The sequence below is a fragment of the Sceloporus occidentalis genome, unplaced genomic scaffold (genome assembly GCF_023333645.1).
Source record: "Sceloporus occidentalis isolate IW3139 unplaced genomic scaffold, rSceOcc1.0.p SCAF_7, whole genome shotgun sequence".
NCBI lineage: Eukaryota > Metazoa > Chordata > Lepidosauria > Squamata > Phrynosomatidae > Sceloporus > Sceloporus occidentalis.
Window position 1 is genome coordinate 89828058 of NW_028316987.1, and position 16222 is coordinate 89844279.

Sequence of the window (16222 nt, forward strand, 5' to 3'; positions counted from 1 at the left end):
CTCACACACACTCAGTGTATTGTGTATTTTGGTTGGCCAAGAAAGGTATCACTGTTTGGTGGATTTTTGTTTGAATTTATTAAATGGCCAACACAGCTACCCTTGCATATTCTCTGCCCCAGAAACTCCATGATAGCGTCACTTTAAGGTCCCCATAACTCAGAAATGACTTGAAGGCACACAACATGTTTGATGAATCTTGCTTTACTAGGACAACTCTACAGAGATGATATTCTTTGAGGGTCTGTCAGCTTTGAAATCTAAGACTTTGTTTGTGCCTTCGCTTATTTTCATGCAAAGCAACTGCTGTAAGCTCTTAGCATTTTAACATTTGTTTTTATCAGGGGATGGGTGGGTAGGGATAGAAAAACTGCTTTTCATTACCCTGTTGTTATTTCTGGATTCAATCTGTGATCCAGGTATTTCAAGAACCAGTTACCTCAAACTTCACGTTAAACAGTGTTGATTTCTGGATTCTTCTTCATACTGCAAGACTGTGACATACACAGGCAAGGAACCATGCTACACAGGGGTGTGTTTATATATAATATATATATATATGTGAAGCAACTGAAATTTACCCCCAAGGACTTGAAGCTTAAAAATAAAGAAGCTTGTGATTTCCCCCCAATATTAAACCAAAAGAACTTCTTTGTCAAGCTTTCAATTGCATTGGATGTATGTAACAGTAAGAAGGTGTTACTGCAAAGTGCTTCCTTTCCTTGATATTTGGATTTCTACTGTTTTCAGTGTTTCGGTGGTTGTCTAGTCAACGTTACTTTAAGGGTCTATTGGCAAATGTGTGCCAAGAGTTATACATGGTTATTTCCCGAGGGGCATGACTTGGACAGAGCACAGGGCTAGGACTTAACTGTGAGCCCTCTAAAAGAGACTGATCTTCCCCTTTTCCCTGTATGCAGCAAGTTAGAGCACGGCCATTTTCTCTGTAATGAAATCTATAGCATTATTTTCACTAATCTTGGTTTTGTGAAGGTGGAGAAACTGAATAATTTTTCAATCCTGTTGAGACAGTTTATCACTACTATAGCAACCTTACTTTCTGATCACTAATAAACAGTACAGTACATCAAAATGAACTGTGTGGTTTTACCAATGTAAAAGTTGGCCTCCCTATCAAAATGAACATTTAGTAGCCGGATGGAGAACCATTTTCCCGTCCTAATTCTTTGTTTTTAAAGGACGTGCGTGTCAGACATTTGTGAAACACTTAGTGGTTGCCGGGGAAAGGGACTTAATATCCTTTCTCCAAGTCTTCTGTTAGTCAACAAGTTAGTTTATGATGCTTGATACCTCAAAAAAGTGGTGAGTGCAGACTTCAAAACTTGTCTTTTTGTCTCCAGTTCTCTGTCCAACATTTGCAAAATGCCAGGGCATTCCTGTTGTCGATCTACCCGCTACCCACTTAGGAATACGGGAACTGAAGCCTACAGTCTTTCACCTGTGAATATTTGTCACATACTGTCCTTATGTTTGGTAAATTTTCTACTGTAAAGTTGACCTAAGTACAGTTTGTCAGTTCTTGTGGAAAGAGCTTTCTGCATTGTTTAGTACCATTGCAGTAAAATTTACAGGACAAAACAAAATTTGGGGCGGGGGGGGGGAGAGAAATTGCTACAAAAGAAAAACACACATTTAAATAAAAATTTTAGTCATGGTTCATTGGATCAACTACTTCTAAATGGTATGCTTTATTCAAGAAAACTGAACTCAAGTCCTAAAACTAGTCTAGCATAGTGAGATGTGTGTATCAGTTTTATGATGAATAACTATGTCTGTGTTACTTAATGTGTACATAGAAGGTCTGAATAGGAGTTCGCAGAAAGCTGCAAGATTTCCACTTCGAAGTCTTGACAGACTCCAGAAATAAGAATTAAGTAACTAGTTTAGGACATTGCTAAATGCAGAAAGCTCTACCAGGTGGTAAAATAATTGGAAAGATTATTGGTCCTTGGCTCAGATTCCAGTGTACTGTTTGTATACCAAGATATGTGAAATGTAAATGTTGTAGGTTATATTTCACTCCTGTAGCTAAAAGAAAATGTAGACCAGAGATAGCTTGTACTACTGAGTTAACAAAAGTTATCCTAAAGTATCCACTTAAAAGAAATGTATACAGAGTTGAGCTCATTGCTGTAACCCCTTTTGGACTGAAAAGTGTGCTGATTTTTATATATATATTATATATATATATTATATATAAATATAGATATACATACGTAAGATGCCCTAAAGAAGACATCCACTGTACTGCAGATATGAAATGAAAATGTTTTGAAACATTGTACCATAATTCATAAATTTGCAATGGATCTTTGTTCCTTTTTACTGTGGTATTTTAGAAACAAGTCTCATGTTTGAATTTAGATCTGCCAAGTTTGGGTATTGCTGCTTCAGTTGAGCATAGGGTGCCCGAATAAACCAGTATGAATGTAGTATTTTTGCCCTGTGTGAAGCAGCTCCACTCCAACAAATAGGAGGAAAAAAACTAGAAAGAACTATTTCAAATTTATCTTTTTTGTATATTAAAATAAAGAATAAATTACAAATATCGGTGTGATTTGTGACTTTGGGCCGGAGGGCATTCTCTTCTGTATCTTTCAGATCAGGTGACGTATCATTATTGTTTCTCTGTCCTTAATGATATCTGAAAACTTCTTAGCACATAACATAATCCTATGAAGTGTGGAAGTCTTCATGGCTCCATTTTAAACATAGACTGTACTTGGTTCCTCTAACTAAAGCTTGGAAGTGATTAGTTCTTCTCTTTAGTTTTCATTATTTTGATTATTAACATAACTAGTTCCTTTTCCAAATCTAAGATACAAGTATATTACACAGCCATTTAACAAGGGATACTCTCTCTCTCTTTTTCATAGGCTGCATCAGTAAAAGCAGGGGTAGGCAACCTTTTTGAGCCGGGGGCCGGGTTGCTGTCCCTCAGACAACTGGGGGGCCGAAGCCAAAAAATAAATAATTAAACAATTTTTTTTTAAAAATTAAATATATAAATAAACCAGGACAAAGGTAGGACAAAATTTACAAATGGAAGACACTAAAAAATGGAGGACACACGAAAAAATTTGCTGATTTTTAAAAAAATGTTAATATAAATGCATGTTTCTGAGGCTTCTATAGACAATTGCTCCCCAAAGGCCCCGGTGGCAATCGGCGGCAGGACCAGGCTGGGGCCAGTCCCAAGGCCTTGCTGGGCCGCATCCGGCCCGCGGGCCGCAGGTTGCCTACCCCTGAGTAAAAGTATAGTGTCTAGATCAAGGGAAGTAATAGTGCCACTATTCTGCTCTGGTCAGGCCCCACCTGGAATATTGTGTCAAGTTCTGGCACCACAATTAAAAAAGGACATTGAGAAACAGGAGCATGTCCAAAGGAGGGAGACTAAAATGGTGAAGTGTCTGGAAACCATGAAGTCCTATGAGGAACGACTTAAGGAGCTGGGGATGTTTAGCCTGGAGAAGAGAAGGTTAAGAGGCGATATGATAGCCCTGTTTAAATACTTGAAGGGACGTCATATTGAGGAGGGAGCAAGCTTGTTTTCTGCTGCTCCAGAGACTAGAATGCAGAACAATGGATGCAAACTGCAGGAAAAGATTCCACCTCAACATTAGGAGGAACTTCCTAACAGTAAGGGCTGTTTGACAGTGGAACACACTCCCTTGGAGTGTAGTGGAGTCTCCTTCCTTAGAGGTCTTTAAAGAGAAGATGGATGGCCATCTATCTGGGATGCTTTGATTGAGAGTTCCTGCATGGCAGAATGGGGTTGGACTGAGTGGGCCTTGCAGTCTCTTCCAACTATGATTCAATGATTCTATGGGAATTGAACCCCGATCTCCAGAGTCGTAATCCAGCATTCAATCCACTGCACCACACTGGCTCTCAGCAAATTATTTTTAAAAGTAAGTAAATGAGTAAATTTACTCTTTGCTTTATTTTGTATTGACTACACCCACTGCAGAAATAATCCAGTTTGACCTCACTTTAACTGCCATGGCTCCAGGCATATTGAATTACGGGATTTGTAGTTGGTGCAGCACCAGAGCTCTCTGCCTGAGGCCGCATCCGGACTGCAGAAGTGGTAATCCAGTTTGACACCGCTTTAACTGCCATGGCTCAGTGCTGTGGAAGTCTGGGAATTGTAGTTTTGTGAGGCATGATTTAGGCTTCCCTGCGAAATAACTTTGCTGTCTCAACAAACTACAATTCACAGAAGTCCACAACACTGAGCCATGGAAGTTAAAGCGGTGTCAAACTGGATTATTTATTTGTGTTTGCTTATGTGTTTTTGTAAACTGCCTCCATCCTTTGGAAACAATCCTTTGGATTATTATTATTAGTATTATTATTTCTGCAGTGCTGATACTGACAGAGGCTAGATCTCTCACAAAACTACAAATCCCATAATTCCATAGCACTGAGCCATGGCAGTTAAAGTGGTGTGAAACCGCATTATTTCTGCAGGGTGGATGCAATCAGAGCAAGGAAAAACGAGGAATGAAAGCAGTCGAGAAAAAGGCGGCTGAGGTCCAAAACACACTGCAGAAATAACCCAGTTTGAGGCCGCTTCAAGTGCCCTGGCCTAGTGCTAGGGAATGCTGGGAACTGTAGTTTATTGTGGCACCAGAGCTCTCTTGACAGAGAAGGCTAAATGTCTCACAAAACTACACTTCCCAGGATTCCCTAGCACTGACCCAGGGCAGTTAAAGCAGTCTCAAACCTGATTATTTTTGCAGTGTGTTTTGGACCTAAATGTCTAAAAAAAAAACCTTACAATTCCCAGAATGCAATAGCATTTGAGTCGTGTCAGCTAAAAATGGCGTCAAAGTGGGTTGTTTCTGGAGTGTGTTTGGGACCAACGTGAGGTAAAACGAGGCGCGAAAGCGGCTGGGGAAAAGGAGGAGGAGGAGGAAGGCGGGCGGCGCTTATTCCCCCTCCCTCCTCCTCCTCTCCCTTCTCAGCCGGTTATTATGGCGGAGGCCTGGGGCTCCCGTTTTGCCCGGAGCCGCTTTTTAGGCGGCTTTGTCTGTGGGGCGGCCCTGGGTTCCGCCATTTCTGGGCTGGCCGCCATGAAGCTCTTCCTGAGGGAGCAGCCGAACCCGGCTCCTTCCCGCCCGAGCGCCGCCGCGCCTCTGAAAAGCCCACTGCCGCCATCGGCGCCTCAGGAGGGTAAGGCAGGCACTGCGCAGGCGCAGACTGGGGCTCCGTCCTTGGCCCTCCTCCTCCTCCTCCTCCTCCTTCTCACTGCGTTAAGAACCCGCTCTGGCCCCGCTTGAACGGCAGGGCTCCGTGCTATGGCATTCTGGGAATGGGAATTGGTGATGGCACCACAGCATATAGGGCCCATGACATGTGCCTTGTATTATATATATATATACACACACACACACACATAAATATAGAAAGTCCAGAATATATGTGTGAGATATAAAAATCCACTTTCCAATTTGTTGAGCTAAAGACAAGAAGGACTTAAGAAAACAACCAAACAAATAATCAGGTGAAAGCACAATAAGCCATATTTATTTGAAAAAAATAATCAATTCTGCAGATTAGGGTGCAATCAATCTATCAGCAAAATTAAGCAAAGAGAGAGAGAGCACAGGTTTACACAGATTTTGCACCTTATTTATACAGTTCTTTATATCATCATCATTATTATCATCATATTTTTCATTGGCCAGATCAAGACATGTGATTAGTCTTAAGACCTCCTTTGCATGTATGTCACATCACCAGCCATATCATACACCTCATGACCATTTAAATTAGTCATTATAGATTCATAGGTGTCTTCTAATATTCATAACCCCCTATTGCGCATGGTCAGTTAGATTTTGGTGTGAACTTTAAGTCACCCTTTTATGAAAAAAAGTATTCTTGTCAATTATTGAGAATAAAACTCCCTTATCTGCTGATTTATTTCTCCCTATAACTTTGTCCTTGATGTGCAGACAAAGATTTCTTTCCTTTGAAGCCCTTTTGTCTAATTTAATTGCTATATTTGTAATGTAAGTCTACTTTATTATTTATATATTTATTTTCCAAACAAGACCCTAGCCATCTTAATAGTCTTGATATAGCCAAAAGTAACTTATTCAGTCTATGTTTTACAAAATAACTAAACTCAACATATTCTAGAATCACAAAATAATAAAATAATAGGATTGGAAGAGATCCTAAAGGTCATCCAGTCCAACCCCATTCTTATGTCATGCAGGAACTCTCAATCAAAACATACCTATTGACCTATGGCCATCCAGCCTCTGTTTAAAGACCTCTAAGAAATGTGTATCATGTTTATTTATCAAAGATATAAACCCCCTTAATTCTTACAAAATAATCTATTTAATAGATTACAGTGTGTTATATATTTGTAGTCCAATATATTTTTATAAAGTGAGCATAATATAAAAAAACTTATCTAAAAACTATTTATTTTACTAACTTTTTATAAAATTTCTCTTCAGAATAAGGGCTTCAGCTGAACTTTATTCAATCCTATTAGATATATTGATTATAATAGTGTACATGTATATATATGGTTCCATACTATCTATATATGTAATCTAATTATAGCATATGATAATATAATCCTTTCTGCTCTAGTCATGTGTTTCTAACTCTCTTGTTAAATCCTATGTGTTTGATTCAAATCCATTTCGCTCAATATATATATATATATATATATATATATATAACATGTGCCTTGTATAATATAGATATGTGTGTGTGTGTTCAGTTGGATGAAGAGGAGGCTGAGTGGTGACATAGAACTGATATTTTAACAAATAAAGTGAATTTTGCCTCCTTATCAGGTAAAAATTGTGCTGGTGTTTAAGTACCAGGGACCTTTTCACACCGCATGATCATACCAGAATTACAGTGTGATTTTTACTTCAGTTGGTGTGGTTCTGTCCTGTGAAATCTTGGGATTTGCAGTTTAAGGAGATGTTTTAGAATAGAGCTTTAGTGCCTCACTAAGCTGCCAACCAAAGGATTTTGTGAAGTGCAGCCACAGTGGTTAAAGTCGAAGTGTTATATGATATGGCCCTATCTAAGAAGGCCAGTGTGGTGTAATGGAAAACTAGGGTTTGAATCCTGGCTTGGCTGCGGAAACCCATTGGGTGAACATGGGCAGGTCACACTCTCTCAGCCTCAGAGGATGGCAATGGCAAACCCCCCTCTGAAGAAAGCTGCCAAGAAAACCCTAGGATAGGTTTGCCTTAGGGTCAGATTATTCTTATGACTGAGGTGGAGGCCATTTTGACTAGGGTCAGATTATTCAGCAAGCTAACAAGGCTCTGGTCTGTGATGTTCATAATAGAGTGGTGGTCAGTCTTTTTGTGTGTGTGTGTGTGTGGTGTTGTTGTGTGCCTTCAAGTCGTTTCCTATCTATGGTGATAGATAGGTAAAGCAAAGCTATCACAGGGTTTTCTTGGCAAGTTTCTTCAGAAGGGATTTGCCATTGCTGTCCTCGAAAGCCAAGAGATTGTGACTTGCCCCAGGGGTTTCTATGGCTAAGCGGGGATTCGAAGCCTGGTCTCCGGAGTCATAGTCTGTAGCTCAAACCACTGCACCACAGTCGGGCTCACCTTTTCTTTACTCATAGAAAATTACAAAGTGAAGTGCTTGTGACCTGTGGTTTCACACCAGGGCACCAATTTTGATGTTGGTGCCATAAACAATGAATTAATAGCAATTCTTCCATTTGCAGAGCAAAATGCTTTTGCTAACTGGTCTGGTGTGATCACAAGCAAATTTGATGTGGTTTGTGTGGGGAGTGTGTGTACGAAGTTTGAGAACTTCTTTATAGACCATTCACTTACTTCATTTACTTCTTCCTCTACCAATTTCTGAAGAAAATTACTAAAAGGGTCATATTAGCATGCCTTGCATTAAAATGATACTTCAGGCCGATGGGAGGAACGCTAGTTATGTTTCAAAACCCCTGCTGAAATGATTTGGCACAACAGAATTGAATATATGTTTCTTTTATGCATCCTGTTAGTAGAAATTGCTGTCATAATAAGTTACTTTTAACACATATTTGTCTTTGTTTGCAAAATACTTGTAAAAATTTTAAAAGGAAAAAAAAAGGAGTTTTGCCATGGCGCAAAACTCAAACAAAGCAACCTGTGGTTTGTTCATAAATTGTTAAATATAAATTGAATTAAAAATAGCTGCCGCCTACTTTCTCCCTGCGTTCAGTGAAAATCAATCAGCACTGTATTGAGAAAATGGGTTGTTTTTTTTCTGGCTTGCTCACACCGGTAGTTAATTGCTAGCAAAGACATATTTTTCTTTTATGGTGGCTTAAGTGTATGTGCATTACTCTTATCATAAAAATCAATCTGAAGTGGTGGGCGAAAGGTTACAGCTCCCAGCAAATACTCTATTTTTTACTTTCAAAATATAGAATGTTTAAATGCTTTTTAATAAGTGAAGTGGGTTCTTCACACGCCTTCAGATTCTGTGTTTGAGCATTGGGGATTGCAGTCTTGTTTTCTGGCAGGGTTTCTCTGCTATATGCCTAGTTATATCAGCCCAAACATGCACCTAGTCCAGTATCTGTTTCCAGAAGCAGCAAAACACAGGCTTCTGGCTGAGACTTAGACTAGGGAAATGCAAGTTCAAATCTCCTCTTAACTGTGCAGTTGACTGGATGTCACTGGGCTAGTCATTGTCTCCCAGCTTGATTCACTCAGTTGTAGTGAGAATAAAAGAGAAAAAGAGGTGCAAGCAGGATTCAGGAAAAGAGGCACAAGGGACCACAGTGCAAACATACAATGGGTAATGGAGAGAACCAAAAAATTCCAGAAGAAAATCAGCATGTGCTTTATAGACTATATCAAAGCCTTTGACTGCATAGATTGTAAAAAGCTGTGGAGTGTGCTTAAAGAAGTGGGAATGCTACTACATTTGATAGTCCTGATGAAAAAAATTGTGCTTAGGACAAAAGGCCACTGTTAGAACAGAATGTGGAGGAACAGAATGGTTAGGTACTATCACCCTATTTGTTCAATTTGTATGCAGAAAATATAAAGAGAGCAGGACAAGACACAGAAGACGGAAGATAGGAGGAAGGAACATCAGCAATCTAAGATCTGCAGATGACACAATAATACTAGCAGAAAACATCATAGACTTGGAACAATTACTAAGAAAAGTTAAAGAAGAAAGTGCAAAGGCAGCCGTACTGCTGAACATAAAGAAAACAAAAATAATGACTACGAAGGATGTAAATAAATTCAACCCAGACAATGAGGAAGTCAAAATAATTAAAGATTTCCTGGACCTCAGGTCAAATATCAACCAGAATGGACACTACAGTCAAGAAATTAGAAGGAAACTAAGAATGGGAAGGACAGCTATAAAAGAATAGATGAGATCCTAAAGTGCAAAGGTATATAATTGAACGCTAAAGTTAGAATCGTCCAAGCCATCATATTCCCCATCACCACATACGGATGTGAGAGCTGGACAGTGATGAAGATTGGAAGAAAATCCCATCTGAACCCATCTGAGATGTGGTGCTGGAGAAGAGTGCCAAGGACACCATGGACAGCGAAAAGACAAACAAATGGGTCCTAGTACAGATTAAGCCTGAACGCTCACTGGAAGCCAGGATGACAAAACTGGGGCTGTCATACTTTGGCCACATCACGAGAAGGCACAATTCATCAGAAAAGACAATGATGTTGGGGAAGGTAGAAAGCAGGAGAAAGAGAGGAAGACCGCATGGCAGTTGGCTAGACTCAATCAGGAAAGACACGGGATTGAGTCTGCAGGATCTGAGCAGTGCAGTGGAGGAGAGGGGGGCTTGGAGATCACTCATCCACAGGGTCGCCATGAAGTGAGGTCCACTTGAAGGCCAAAAACAAAAACAAAGTGAGGATAAAAATGGCAAGGAGACTGTATTAGCTGTCTTGAGTTCCTTGAAAGAAAGGTGGAGATAGAATTCAAAGATATAGCTGTGTTAGTCTAGAATTAGTATGTAGATAGATCTTGTAGCACGTTTACTAACTGAAATAAAGAAGCTGGCAGCATAAGCTTTCGTAGACTCCACCAAATGCATCTGAGGAAGTAGACCAAAGCCTACAAAAGATCATGCTTCCAACTTCTTTCTTTCAGATGGGGATAGAAATATAGTAAGAAAATTTGCATGTGATTTTGGCTTTTGGATTCTCAAGGAAGCAGTGGGAAAGGTGTATCTTACTGGCAGTAGAGCACATGCTCTGCATGCAGGAGGTCTCAGATTCAGTCTCTGGAATCTCTATGAAAAACCCACAGTTCTAAAAACCCAAAAAACTCCTGAGAGCACATAAAATACTACACTAAATTGACCAATGTCTGATTTGTTATATGGAAGCTTCCTATGTTTTCTGGTTTCCTTTTTTTCATTCTGTCTCACACCCTTTTACAGCATTTGCAGTGCTCAGTTCTATTGGAGCAGTTTAACAAACAGTATAATCCAACAGAAGTTTAATTATCAGAAACAGAAATAGTCAAAACGGAGGTAGGTGCAGCAGATGAGACCAGTCTTTGAAGGTAATCACCATTATTTGGAATTGGGCCCAGAAATGGACTGGCAAGGCATTTGTTGTTTCTCTCCAGTTTCTGGTTCTCAGAGGTGCACTCCTCATATGACATGCAGAAATACATCCAGTTGACTCTTTTCCATCTCTGTATTTTTATGATAGGGAAAGTGACAGATACTGAATTCCTGCATGTCACATAGCACTAAAGACATGGTTCTGTATGGTAGAAGCCACTGCTATATTTTGGAGATGAAATCGTCAGTCAGTAAGGTTGGCACATATAAAATGGATTCTGGTTCTTAGGGATGTGATGTATTTTCTGTCATCTCTTCTTTGGTTGATTTCCCTCTTAGAACTGCACACAGAGTCTGTGCTGGAAAAGTATGGATTTCCTAATGCTGGAACTCAGATCAGATACTACACAAATCATGCACTGTCTTATGACCAAGCAAAACGGGTACCAAGATGGGTGATTGAACATATTTCCAAACATAAGACCTTGGGTAAGTGAACCTCGTATGTATCTGTCCAGCTATTGCAACTGATTTGGAGCAGCCAGATGTAAAAGAAGGCAGGACTCCTTGACCTTGTCTTCTCCCATCATATACCAGATGTTGAGAGCCATATTGACTTTGATCTTTGGGATGCTACTTAACACTGTAAATGCAATCCCTAGTTCCCCTGTAGAAAGTACAGTGTTGGTCTTCCCTGCAATGTAGAGTTTCATGTAGGCATACCTTCCAGCTATCTCAGTTTGGCCCCATGTAATCCTCTCTCATTTGACATCCTCAGCTTATTTTAAATGTCCCATTTTCTCTCTCCTTCTACTTTCTTCCCTGTTCTCATTGACTTCAATTGCTGCCAACTGAGTTCAAAGTGCAAAAATAGTTTGCACTCCGTTAACGCAACAGTCGTGTGTGTGTGTGTGCGCGCGCGTTCGTGTGTACGTGTGTATGTGTGTATAGTCTTGCTCTTCCATGTAAGATCACTGGGTTTTTCACTTTTCAGGTTTCCCTAAACTCAGTACACAAATCTTAGGATTTCTCTGCTTAAAATAATAGTTGTTATTACAACTATTACAACAACCACAACTACCACACCTGTCCCATTTTTCATCTGTGAAATTTGTGAGTAAGTGTAAATCCTGAGCTCATGTAAATAAGAAGCCATTGTTCTGTACAACTCACCTATGTGAATGTACATGTTGTGGTGTCCTTTTTTATTTTGCAGGATGTACGTATGTTTACATCATGTTATATTTTAATCAAAAGGCTACCACAATCTTTGTTATCTTGTTCCTCAGGCGATGCAGACAGAAAATATTGTAAATTTCGACCAGATCCTAACATCCCTCCAGTGTTTAGTGCTATGAATGAAGACTACTTTGGGAGTGGCTGGTCACGAGGCCATATGGCACCAGCAGGAGACAACAAATACTCACCAGTAGGACTGCTTCATATACTGGGATTTTTGTTTGTTTGTTTGTTTCAAGAGTAGAGGAAATAATAAAAATAAATCACAGCATAACATTTTCAGCAGTTCTTAGAATTATGGGATCAAAGTAGAATCCATAATTCTTGGATCTATCAAGGGGTTGTCTAGTTATTCTGTGAATATGGTCAAATCTCTCACTTTTTGTAACTAGCTTATAGTGATGTGGAGGAGAAGGGAGTAAGTACTGTAATTTAAAAAGTGAACCGAATTTGAAGATTCCCATTTTGAAATGCCATACACCCTATAACTGAATGATGACAGGGCATTGTTCTGTGTATAAATGTACTTGCTGATTATTGGTAGTGAAAAGAGGTATACATTAATATTTGACCACTTGATTCTGCCTAATGTGCTTAAGTAGGTTTTGGCATTCATCCCCAATTCAATTGCGATTCTTTTTCTTATACAGAAAGCCATGGCTGAGACCTTTTATCTGTCCAATATTGTGCCTCAGAACTATGAGAATAATGCTGGATTCTGGAATAGGTAGGCTGTTGCTATATTAACTTCATGCACTATAAATTTAGTTTTGTGATAGATCTGTAAACATAATGAACAGGTTTCATACCAAATTGGAGAGAATTTTTAAAAAAAAAAAAAGGGGGGGGGGAGGATGGAACATTTGAGAACCAAAGGACAAGAAATAAAGTAGTAGTAGTAGTAGTAGTTCTCTTTCCAATAGTGGGAATAACCCAATATTAGTATTCTGATTATTAGCTGGAATGCTCCTACAGCCATTGTTATGCAGTGAAGGGAATGCTGCCAAGGGCAAGTAGGATGCATGTTAAACCTTATTCCAGGGTTCAAATATTTATTTATTGAAATGAATAATCTGTCCCTTCTTCAAGGCTTACAGTTCATAACCATTGAAAGAATACAAATCCAATGAAATGGAATGAAATTCAATTAATTAGACACAGGCTACTAAAGAAATAGAAATAGCGTGCTTCACACAGGGCAGACAGTATGACAGTAGTTTCTATTAATGTGGTATCTACTAATGCGGGTGAGTCCATGAATAGTTCTTTCCTCCCACTTGCTATAAACAGATATTCTCACCTGTACGCCTTTCAACAAGGTGAAAACAAAGGAATGTTTCCATTAAGCAACAATATAAACAAAGTGTTGTCTCCTAGCATCTGAAAGGTGCAAGAAAGGGTTGGCTTCTTCAGTGATCCAGCCATGTTTAAACAAAGAATCTTCTCCAAGGTGTAAACCAAACATAAGCATAAAGCAATCAAGGAAAGTAGGGAATGTAAATCAGAGAATGCAGTTTTGAATAAATCAGTAAGTGATTATTCAGTGCAATGCTCAAATGGTTACCTTTTGCCATCTGCTCTTTTTAGTTAGTGCCATATTTGAGAAAGACAAAAAGAGGTTTGTGGCACCTTAAAAGCTCTCTCTCTCTCTCTCTCTCTCTCTCTCTCTCTCTCTCTCTCTCTCTCATACTCTTTAAGGTGTTATAAAGCTCTGTGCTGTGGCAGACTAAGTGAGCTACCATTTAGAATAATCATATTGGGGAAAATGAATATTTCAGTATCTTTTTATATGACTGTAGCCCTGTAATGATCCCCTTAAAAAATCCAGCATATGCTGGCACGACATCACAGCACAGTAGAACGTCTGCTTCTCTCTCTTTTGTACCCTTTGGAGCCTTCTGAAAACTGGCTCGGGGTGATTTCCCAGTCCTTTGAAACTTGGATCCTATACCAAGAGAAAGGAAAGGATACATTTCATACATCTACTGACTTGGTTTTCTGCATGAGAAAAGAAGATCACCACCTTCTTGATTTGCATTTAATTCTCCGGTTCTGTCAGTAGGTCAGTACTGGATACATCCCATCGAGTCCTTGTGCACAAGTAGTTTATTTCACTATGATTCCCCACTCCCCCCCCCCCCCACTTTGTGAGGGTTGCACTTTTCAGATTAAAATTTTAACACAATTGACTTATAAAACTTTTTTGGTTTGCCTCATGCTATGTAAAAGTTAAATAGTGTTTGAAACAAATTTAGCTGGAACACAAAAATACAGTTGGCTTTTGTTTCCTTATGGTACAATCTCTTCGGAAATACCTGTGGAACAAAGATGAGCATATATAGGAAGACGCTTGCAAATGAATGGAAATAGGGTGGCTTTTAGCTACTGAAGATAAAGAAAAATATTTTTGTTAGAAACAGTAGAAAATGAGCCAGAAAACTGGTCTGTGATTAGATAGTAAAAGCTCCACATAGGAATCAGTTGGAAACTAATGCTTACATTTGCCAGATTTCTGGCATATATGCACTCACTGTGTTAATTTTATATACATGGAAAATGCTGCACTCTTGTCCATTTGCCTTCCTTTGTTGTAGACATTGTTAGATTCCCCCTCCCCTTCTTCAGATTCCCATCTGTTTACCCAGTCTGTTTGGCATATTTATAGAATAGAAATGTATTGCCGAGAACTGACAGAAAGATTTGAAGATGTTTGGATCGTTTCAGGACCTTTGACATTACCTCAGGTGGAAGATGATGGGAAGAAAAGAGTTATTTATCAGGTATGCAAACAGCACTGTGATAAACTTGCCATAATATTTGGGAGCAAAGTTCCCTTCAATTTTATTGGATCTTTCTTTATTCTAGGTTTTCTTATTGCCATTGTTATATGCCTTCTAGTTGTTTCTGACTTGTGGAGCCCCATGACAAACCCGTCACAGGATTTTCTTGGTGAAATTTGTTAAGTGGGTGTTTGCCTTTGCCTTCTTCTCAGGCTGAGCCCAAGTTCACCCAGTAGATTTCCATGGCCAAGCAGAGATTTGAACCATGGTCGGCAGGGTTCTAGTCCAATGCTCAAACCACCTACACCTCTCTGGCTCTCCATGTTTTCTGAATGTTGTCTTGGGATTGCATACATGAAGAGAGTATGATTTGAGGAAGCCTTGTGCCTATGTAGTTGAGGAGTGCTCTCATTCTATGCTGTCCATACTTGCTGAGATTGCACATGTCGGGAAGGCCAGTGGCTTTAGTCACTGAACTAGAGTCATGTCTTTTGAGGAGAAGTAGTGGTACTTTCTGGATGACAGCCCATGGGAGTTTTGAGCACCAAATCACTGCAAGACAGTATACACTCTGTGTACATGGAGCAGATACTAGACGTCTCGAGATGGCTTCTTAATGGAGCATTATGTGAAAGAAATAGAATCATAGAGTTGGAAGAGACCGCAAGGGCCATCCAGTCCAACCCCCTGCCCTGCAGGAAATCCAAATCAAAGCATCCCCGACAGATGGCCATCCAGCCTCTGATTTAAAGACCTCCAAGGAGGGAGATTCCACTACACTCCGAGGGAGTGTGTTCCACTGTTGGACAGCCCTTACTGTCAGGAAGTTCCTCCTAATGTTGTGGAATCAGGATGAACTTCCTGACAGTAAGGGCTGTCTGACAGTGGAACATACTCCCTCGGAGTGTAGTGGAATCTCCCTCCTTGGAGGTCTTTAAATCAGAATTCTGAGTCCAGAACAGTGAAGTTGCACATGACATATAAAGAGTGCAATTAATGTTGTGAATCACATTGTGTGGGTTTACTGGAAAAGTGATATGAAATATTCAAGATTTCTTTTTCTATTTATTTAAAGGAGGAGCAGACAAAGTATGGCCCACAGGCTGCATACAACCCCAAGGGCTGTTGTTATGTTCCCCAGGACAGTCTGTTAATAGTAGTTGTAGGGAATGTTGAGAAAACATACAGTTCCAGTTTGGAACTCCTTCCTTTGCTGGCATTAAACATTGCTACACACCTCCAGGCCTCTTGTCATAGTCAAGTGATCTATGTCCAAAACACACACAGTTTGAGACTGTTTTAACTGCCCTGGATCAGTGCTCGAAATCCTGGGAATTATAGTTTATTGTGGCACCAGAGCTTTCTGAGAGAGAAGGCTAAATGTCTCACAAAACTACAGTTCCCAGAATTCCATAGCTTTGAGCCAGAAGAGTTAAAGCAGTTTCAAACTAGTTTATTTCTGCAGTGTGTTTTGGGCCCTTCACACCTAATTTGCTTCATATGAAAGTGATTCTCAGGGGACTGTTTTTGAATAGAATCCTATTTTTTACATTGTTTTTTGAACTGCAAAATACGGGTTGTAACTTGATGTTCTCACTTATATTTTACTCAGACCTTG

At 39.7% G+C, this 16222-nt stretch overlaps 1 protein-coding gene across 1 annotated transcript in view; it reads left to right on the top strand.

Annotated features, from left to right (window-relative positions):
* The first annotated feature begins 4979 nt into the window (after positions 1 to 4979).
* EXOG (exo/endonuclease G) overlaps positions 4980 to 16222 on the top strand; it is a 28454-nt gene continuing 17211 nt past the window's right edge. The window contains exons 1-5 of the mRNA XM_089533636.1: positions 4980 to 5199; positions 10925 to 11074; positions 11875 to 12014; positions 12475 to 12551; positions 14490 to 14604. Of these exons, the coding sequence (XP_089389762.1) occupies positions 5001 to 5199; positions 10925 to 11074; positions 11875 to 12014; positions 12475 to 12551; positions 14490 to 14604 (681 nt within the window). The 5' untranslated portion in view covers positions 4980 to 5000. The remainder of the gene's footprint in view (positions 5200 to 10924; positions 11075 to 11874; positions 12015 to 12474; positions 12552 to 14489; positions 14605 to 16222) is intronic.